The following is a 9,463-nucleotide window of genomic DNA, read 5'->3' as shown; positions in this document are numbered from 1 at the left end:
CCTTGGAAATAAATTATTATTAAAAAAAGTTCTATCTTTAATATTGTAAAATCTCACTTTGATCATTTTCAGGCATTTCCGCTAACATTTCATCATACCCATCATTAAAATATTCGCCCAGCGTATTATTAGCATTGTGAGTATGATTTGATGGACCTGGTACTATAATTTCACCTCGTTGTGCTCGAGCAATAGCTTATAAAATAAATATTGAATTAGATATTAAACCTTACAGATCATAAAATAAATATTAAACATACCATGCTTGTTCTTAATGTCTATTCAGATGACATTTGTAGCTGAAGATCGACGCACAAACAGTACACGTGAAACGAACACCATCGTGATTTTTTTTGATGAGCTTTCAAATTACTTTTACGTGTAAACGTGGATGGACACTGCTCGCATTTAAGCATGTTGTTTAAGAAAATCAAAAAATAATATTTAAAAATTAAACACTATAAATTTTTTAAAGACTTAGAGAGAAGAAATACGTGTACAACGGTTTAAAACGTACTGAAGAACTGATGGCTCTTACAGAATATAAAAAGACGAATTTAAGTAGGTAGTGGAAATATTGATACTTTATTGATATTACACTGTATGAAGATACGTCCGACAGAAGGTACTAATATCGGACAATAATATGTTTTTCATTAAAATAGGTATTTTAATATCATTAAGTATAACGAATAATCCTAATGATAGGAAATGTATCTTATTGTCAATCCGACGCCAAACGTCGGGGCGACGACGGTAGTTTTTACAAGGTATTGTGTGAATATCGATATATATATATATTGTTGTATCATCAGGCCTCTTTCTCAGTCTTCGATTGTTATCATTAATTTTAAAAGCTCTAGTACAACAACCTTGTTTGGCTGTATATAACATAGGATAACCTGAAGCACGTACGCACAATCCTTCAGAACTGAAGAAGGTCTCAAATTTATTAAGAGCAAAACTTTTTGATAAGCCAGCTATATTAGGACTAACGTAGTCATCTAAAAATAACACACTAAACTCAACTTCGTAACAGCGCACTAATGTCAATGGCACAGATCCTCCTCTATGCAAAACACATTGAACTCGTCCACAGTATTCGGAGGGTAACAATGGCAATATTGCATATTCACCATAAGTTTTAAATGGCTTGGTCGGCAAGGGTCGGCATGGTCGGCAAGGGTCGGCACCGGAGGTTTCTGAACCGCCAAAATGATACTACTCGCGCTTACCGCTAAATCACATGCATTTATAAAATTATAAATGTCATCCTCTGTTTTACATTTTGGTATAATTTTTATTGCTTCTTCTAACAAGAAATTTGTTTTATTAATTATTTCTTTTGAGTCTGCCATTGTTTCTTTAGGTTTTCTTTCAAAAGTTATTTCAAAAACGGCATGTGACGTTCCAATATTTTATTAGTACTTTTAAACTAAATTCACTTAATAATCTCTCAATTATACACAAGGCGGCGTGTAACGTTCCAATATTTTTTTAGTACTTTTAACTAAATTCACTCAATAATTATTTATCTCAATTCAACTCTAATTATTTTTATTCAATTTATCTCATATTTAACTCAATTATTTCTTTATATATTATCTCATTATTAATATCTAACACTAAAATATAAGATATTTGTACAACTAACATACATATATTATATTCATAGTAATAATGTAAACTATGTTATAATATATCATTTAATATTATATTATATAATTAATTTTCATATTATATTCAATAAAAAATATATTAATATTGTTAATTCATAAGGAATCAAAATATCATGTAAAAAAAAAAAAATTTTTTTTTGTATTAATCATAAATTTTGTAATCAATGTCATATCATGTTAAAAAAAAAATTTTTTTGTAAAACAAATGTTAAAATTAGGGCGGATTGTAAAAGATTTCTATCTGAGGACAAAAATCTTTCTTTTCGCGCGGAGGTGTTGCAGAAATTCATAAATGTAGGTCTTTACGACTCATAATACATGGATGGGACCACGTAGATTAAAAATAATAGAAATCGGGAAATGATTATTATTAATATAATATTCGTATTCGTATAAAGAGAAAGGAATGATTAAGAACCGAGAGTAAGACGAATATGAGCTATCAGACTACATTTCAAAGAATTATAAAAAAGCAATTAATAAAAGCACATAACAAAATATGAGAGATGTTCGAATAGTAATATTACCGAGGTTAACCATTTTAATTACAATTTAACACCTCCAGGTAGTAATAGTAATTGGAAATAATATATTACATAGAAATGCGCGGCCAATTCCCACGAGACCTAAGTATATAAGGGGGTTGGGAACAGACCAATATTCAGATGTGGTTTACAGGTATAATCGCAAGCACCTTCACGCCAGATCATTTCTTAAATTAATGTTTTGTACTTAGAAAAATTCTTAAATAAACAGTTTAATTATATTTGAGCATTTTTATTTGAAGTATTATCCTAAAAAACTTAACCATCGTTACGATTGAACGACGGCACGCAACAATATTGCGATTGCCTACCAATCATTGGAGATGGTGGATGGTGAAAGGGTGTAGACGAAAGACTTAATAACTGTTATAGGCCGGATCGGTTAAACTCGTTAGAGTCCGTCGACACTATGTAACGTTTGTAAGTTCGCACTTCGAATAAAGTAAAGGATTAAAAAATGGTTAAGACTCGTGAACAAATTACTATTATGAGTTCGTTTATTGACCGTTCATGTACTTGGTTACAATACGACTGGTTATACGGACGGCGAGAGGCGTCCGGTTAATCCAAAAATGCTTACTTGCATTACTCCCCACATAAAGGACTAATGCCTACGCGTACATGTTATTTATATATTCATAATAATAGTAATAATAATAATAATAATTAGGGAACGGATTTAAATGCTCTAAAAAACAAGAAAAATGACTTAAAAAAATCCGATTTAATGCCTTAAAAAAATGCCCTTAAAAACTTAAAAAAAATTATAAAATATATATATAAATTATGAAAAATTAGATAAAAAATATTTAAATACAATAAAACTAAAAATCAAATAATCTAATAAAAATCAATTATCTTCTTGTCCATCTTCTTCTTCATTCTTCTTCCCTAAAGAATTAAAAAATTAATAGGTATACAATTTAGATAGGTATATTCGTTATACTTTTATCTTTTGTTTCATAGCACTGTATAAGTGCTGCTTAATATTCTCGAACAGAAATCTTCGACGGTTATCGGCGAGTGTTGTTTTGTATCTCGAGAAACTTCGTTCCACGTCAACTGACGTCATAGGTGCAAACTTCAAATGAGCCATGTCATCAGCAGTTAGTTCTTCAGGTATTGTATTATTTCGAGATGTTGCTTTTCCTTCCAAAATATTTGAAATATGTTTCATTGTTTTGAATCCCGAATTTTTTTCAATTACAACTTCTAGTTTTTTTTTAATGGATTTTCCGATACTACTGTTGTCTGTTCCGATTTCATTTTGTACTTGAGCAATAATATTAATTGCGTCAGCCAACGATAATCCAGATGTTTCCAATGTAGTAATGTATTTTGCTAAATTTCCATAATTTGCTTTGATAAATGTCAAGTTTAGTTCCAAATTATTATCATTTAACAGTTTTTGTGCATTCTCAATTGCTACAGCATCTTCTTTATCAAACCCCATCACAACAGATTTAATCAATTGATAATTTTCACAATAGTATATGGCTGCCGATAACCATGTACCCCACCTAGTAAGTATTGGTTGAGGGGGCATTGGTATCCCTGGCGCCATTTCTTTGAATTTTAATATTCGAGATGGGCATTTCAAAAAAATCTTTTTTACGTTCGAAATAAAAGCATCAATTTCGGGAAATTGTTTACGTATTTCTTCAGCTACTCTGTGTAGGGAATGTGCCAAACATGTAACGTGTTCCATTTTTGAGTAAAACGCTTTAATATTTTTTCCTGCCTTCACCATATAAGGTGCTGCATCACTGAGAAATAGTAGTACATTATCGTGTTTAATACCCTCTGGCCACAACAAGCTCATAGATTTATCAAATAATTTAGCTATTGTACTATTATTTGCTTTTTCTAAAACTTCGCAATTAAATAAAAAAGTTTTACCGGGACATCCAATTTCTAAAGTGCCGATTATGACATTGGCGACATATCGGCCATCTACGTCTGTAGTCTCATCTATACTCACCCACAATTTTTTATTCTCCAAGTAAGTTCTAATAGAATTAATTGTATGATTGTAAGTATTGCCTACATAGTTCTTTCGAATTGTGGATTCGTCTGGAATATGTTGGCCAGTATACTTTGAAAGGAAATTGCGGAAATTTTCATTTTTCAGTTTAAAAAGAGGAATGTTAGCAGATACCATTGCAGTACAAAGATCTGTAGTAAATGCATTATTTTTTGGAATGGTATTAAATAATGTCTGAACAACTGCACTTTTTCTATTTTTTTGAATTTCTAGTGCACGTAAATGTTTATCTCTACTCACATGTTGTGTCACAGTAAATTTTTTTTCGGCTGCCACTCTGACCTCACAAATCTTACAAAATAGAACGCTTCCATCGGTAGAAAAAATTTCTTCCCCATATTGTTGAACGTAGGACCGCAAACGAGAAACATCTGAAGGTTTGGCCTTAGGCATTTTCAAAAACTTCGTGGAATAAACAAAACTAAACTAAATACATCTGCGAAAATCACTCGAAAACGTTTTACGACGAGGCTATACGCGATACTAAACGATAAAGTAACGACTCAACTCAACAGTGCAATACAAAATTACAATTTAGATAAATAGCTTATCTTATTTTTACCTTAATGCGGGTAATAATCTGTTGTAACTTGTGTGTTGTATTTTGTGTCTACACGTGTCAACAATAATTTCGTAATTTCCAACAATAATTTCGTAATTTCGTAACATAATAAATTAATAAATATTTAGGTATTTTTATTATTTTAGAATGAATGTTGAAAAAATGACTTAAAAACCATAAAAATGCACTAAAAATGTCAAAAAATGTAAAATAAAAGTTAAATTTTTTAATTCCTTGATGTATGAAATGAACTTTGTGTTTGGAAAGCAATGTTTTCGGACATTCAGAAAAAAATGCAATTTGCATTTAAATCCGTTCCCTAATAATAATATATATACTAAATACTACTCGCTTACAACACCCCCAGGGTTAGATGGAAGATCTTTGTCCATTACATTATTAAATTATTCTGGGCAAAGTTTTTCCTGGAGTGGGTTTAGAAGAGACATTCTCAATAGAATTTAAATTTAGTTCTTCATATACTTTTGGGGTTGCCTTTTCTTCGATAAAATTTTTCGTTTTGTTACAACTATTCTTAAACTTAAAATACAATAATACTAATAAAACTGCTAAACCGCCGATGATGAATGCACTAAGAATATAAAAATAATCATTTTTTATATTTATGCCATGATTCTCTGTTATAGTATCTTTTAGTTGCTTCAACGAGTCTGAATATTCTAATAAATTGTGCAAATTGTTTTTTATCTTTGAATTTCCTTCATCTACATTAAGTGCATTATTCAACATTATGTCCCTAGTGTTTAATTGCGTTAGTTTATTAATAGAAATGTTTAATTGAGGAATATAATCTTTATATATTTTTGTTGTTATTTTCTTTTTTGTAATTAAATGTGTTCCATCGTCGGTATTAGCCTCACATTCGTTACTTAATTCTAAAGTACCTATGCCACTTATATCTAATGCTATTGTTTCTGAAACATTTTTACATTTAATTATAATACTATCTCTAGTTGTGACATAAATCCATGAATTAGTATTCTCTAGTCTATGCCAGATATTAAAATTAAAGTTAATATATTCTAGTTTACAAGATTCAGGTAATATATTTTGTCTCCTAAATAATGTTAGCTCACAAGATCCATCCAAATGACGTATTTGATGGTCATATGGGCAAATTAACATGTTTGTAATTAATTTACATTTTGATAATTGAATTTCGCTTATCTCTAAATAATACAATTTTGATTTATCTACTGGTATATAGTCTATACAGTCTATATAGTATATAGGTATATATAGTACCGCTGACGGTACTATTAATACATAAGATTCATTTTGAACATTTACGGGTAAAGGGATAATTTTATACAAAATAAATTCATAGTTAATAACTAATGGAATTTCCATGATAAAAATAAGAACGTTTTCAACAAAAATTACATTAGTAGTGATAAGTCGAAATAGTTCCGATAAACTAGAGTTTTCTATATCAATGGGTATGCCTTCCCCTACGGGTAGTTGTGTCTTAATGTCATTAATTTGTTTTTTTAAAGTCTTTATATCAAGTATGCTAGAATGAACTAGTCCCTGAAGTGCCTTGTTTATAATGTTTACTAAATTTTGCGTTTCGAAAGCATACTATGTAAGAATTATGTTTAGTAACGACACTCGCTCCTCTAGTGCTGTATTGAACTCTAATATATCTATTTGTATCTTTTCTATTTGTATTTCTTTGAGTAAATAGTTATATTTATCGGTTAATTTTGTTTGGCTCTCCCCTATTTCCAATAGTGAGGAATTCACATTAGAAATAATGGATTGCATAATTTGTGTCTGAGTATCAGTTAAATGGGCTATTCGGGATTTAGAAAATTCCAGTTCCCGGATTTTACTATAGAAATATTCAGCGTCGTCACTGTCACAGACACTAAATAAAACGTTAGCTATTTTGCCTACTATATTTATTAAACCCCTTTTAGCGCGATAACTACTCTTGGGTGTTTCTATAATTTTCATTACATGTTCCCTATTACTGTTAATTTCTGACAGAAAATTATACGCTTGGTAATTATATTGAGAACAAATTTGTCGAGCAGATTCTATTTCTAAAGATTTGCTTAATTTACAAGATTCCTTAATATCTTCCACCATGATATTAATTTTATTATATTTCTCGTTATAATCTGTTATATTTACATATGTTAGGAACTGCCACTGCGAGTTGAAAACACGCAAGTGATTTATTATATGAAAATAAATTCCTGTTGGATTGTGTAATGGAGTTAACTTGAACTGTGCTGAGATTGAATGTAATTTTATGAAAAATCTGTAACATTAGCATAATTGATTAATTGGTAAATTTTTTTTTTTTTTTAATTAGCAATTTTGATTTCATTTTTATGTATTTTTATTTCTCTTCTACCGCGTTGAATTGAAATATTTTCACCTTCGTGTAGGCTTGTTACCGGAAAGGGACCTAACCACTTTGGCCCTAACTTCCCCTTTTGATTATGATTTTTAATCCATACTTTGTCTCCCATATTGACTTCCAGTTGACAATTATTTACATCGTATCTCTCTTTTGATTTTTCTTTAGATGATATAATAGTATCTCGTACTATCTTATGAGATTCTTGAAGTTTCTGTTTTAGTTCTGCTGCGTAATCATCGTAATTATAGCATGTGGAAGGTGCACGACTTAGAGTATGAGGAACCGATGCAGGGAAACCATAAACCAGCTCATAGGGCTGATAATTGGTTGTTGTGTGAACTGTGGTATTATATACGAACATTGCGTACGCTACGTAATCATCCCAGTTTCTGTGGTGAATATCCACATAATGTCGCAGATATTCTATTAGTGTTCGATGGGATCTCTCAAGACTTCCATTCGATTGTGGATGGTAGGGAGTAGTGTTTATTTTTTCGATTTTTAGTAATTTACAACACTCTTTAAATAGTTTACTTAAAAATTCTGTACCTCAGTCCGTTAGGATGATTACCGGAATTCCATGTTGACAAATAAATCCTTCCATTAATAATTTAGCCACACTACTCGCATCATGTGTGCGTAATGGAAATGCCGCTGAGAATTTCGTTAAGTCATCCTGTATCGTTAGTATGTATGAGTTATGTCTATCCGATGTCGCCAAGGGACCCACTATATCGAGAGCTATCCCCTCGAACGGTCTTGATGCTGTCGTCGTAATCACCATCGGCTGCTGTACCGTCTTATTACTGCTTTTGTTTTTTTGACATGATGAGCACGATAAGACGTATGCTTGAACTTCTTTTTTCAATCCTAACCAGTTGTGGTGCTATTTTATTCGTTTGATTGTCCTGGCTATACCTTGATGTCCACCCATTGGTGTATTATGGAATTCTTCTATGATTTTGAGTTTTTCTTCCTTTGAATATTTGTTATCCGTGAATATTAGTTTTTGAACTTGAGTATTTCTAAAGATGTATCGCATCATAGTACGAACTTCAGGCCATTGTAGTTCATCTAACCCGCATGCAATTTTAGGCATGGCTAACCTTGTAATATTTTCTGAAATGCAGTAGTGTTTAAGGTTTGTTAACGCTAAAAATACATTTTCATATGATGGTTTCTGCCAATAATATTCTTTAGTTATCAAACAAATAATAGTTCTTTCTTCTGTTACAATGCTTGCTATTTCAGTTACTGATTTCTTTTGATTACTGAGTTCTTCAGTTTGTCCAAATTTTCTTCTAAATTAAAGAGCTATACCTTTGTCCATTCGGAAATCCTGTGAGACGCAGTGACCTAGTGCGTATTCTTTAGAAGCTTCAAATAAGTCTCCTGTAACCTCCTGGATATTTTTATCTACTATAAGTCGTTTTGACTTTTCTTCGATATATGTTTGGTACTCCTTTGCTATTTCAGGTTCTTCTGTCACGGTTGTGATGCTTATTCTACTTAGTGCATCTGAGTTTGTATTTTGAGTGCCTGGTTTATACACTACTTCATAATCGAATTCCTCCAACTGTAGTCTCCATCTTACTAGTCAAGACCCAGGGTCTTTCACCCCAAAGATCTAGTATTTACATAATCATAATAATAAACATAAGTATATTTCAAAGAGTATTAACAACAAGAAATAAAAACCACGTGGGAACAAAATATAATAAATTAAACCATATTTTATCAATATATATATAAAAGAAATAATAAGCAAAACCCGACAATGACGATGTAAAGGCGGTGAATCGCCAACGGTGGATTCGCGGGTACACAACTTGACCGGAACGATGGCGACTCGCACACGGTGGAATAACAAACAACGTGGCCGGATCGATGGCGACTCGCAAACGGCGATGATGTACCGCAAACGGCGGAATAACGAACAACGTGGTCAGAACGACGGCGATGGTTGACCGCAAACGGCGATGGTGTACCGCAAATGGCGGAATCACGTGAGCACAACTTGCTGTCACGGAGAGCAGCGTCTATCCGTAAACAACGTGGCCGGGACGGCGAGATAACGAACAACTTGGCCGGAACGACGGTGACTTGAACGGCAAATGGCGATTGAAACGGCAGCTTCCGTCGTAGGAATGGACCTTACAACCGCGTCAACTACGTGGACCAACAAGACACGACACAGTGAACGGTGTTGAATATAAAAGAGCGAAAGGTGTTAAAAAA

The 9,463-nt window shown here is 32.1% G+C and overlaps 2 protein-coding genes across 2 annotated transcripts; both read right to left on the bottom strand.

Annotated features, from left to right (window-relative positions):
* Positions 1-3,064: 3,064 nt before the first annotated feature.
* On the bottom strand, positions 3,065-4,907 carry LOC112690992. The gene is made up of 2 exons (XM_025565105.1): positions 3,171-4,907; positions 3,065-3,115 (listed from the first exon to the last, which is right to left on the bottom strand). The coding sequence occupies exons 1-2, from the start codon at positions 4,659-4,661 to the stop codon at positions 3,065-3,067; spliced, it is 1,542 nt and encodes a 513-aa protein (XP_025420890.1). The 5' UTR covers positions 4,662-4,907.
* A 3,194-nt stretch (positions 4,908-8,101) lies between these two features.
* On the bottom strand, positions 8,102-8,526 carry LOC112690993 (O-acetyl-ADP-ribose deacetylase 1-like; the record flags this gene model as incomplete). Its single annotated transcript, XM_025565106.1, has 1 exon — positions 8,102-8,526. A coding segment is annotated over one exon (415 nt), but the record flags the coding sequence as incomplete, so codon positions are not given.
* Positions 8,527-9,463: the final 937 nt, after the last annotated feature.

Source organism: Sipha flava, unplaced genomic scaffold, assembly GCF_003268045.1.
Source record: "Sipha flava isolate LNK unplaced genomic scaffold, YSA_version1 543_pilon_pilon, whole genome shotgun sequence".
NCBI classification, from domain to species: Eukaryota; Metazoa; Arthropoda; class Insecta; order Hemiptera; family Aphididae; genus Sipha; species Sipha flava.
The sequence above is the reverse complement of the archived record's forward strand: the minus strand, read 5'-3'. Positions and strand labels throughout refer to the sequence as shown.

Coding starts and splice junctions, on each gene's coding strand:
- LOC112690992 (XM_025565105.1), bottom strand. CDS start 4,661: ATGCCTAAGGCCAAACCTTCAGATGTTTCTCGTTTGCGGTCCTACGTT. Junction 3,116..3,170: donor CTATGAAACAAAAGATAAAA/GTATAACGAATA, acceptor TTAATTCTTTAG/GGAAGAAGAATGAAGAAGAA.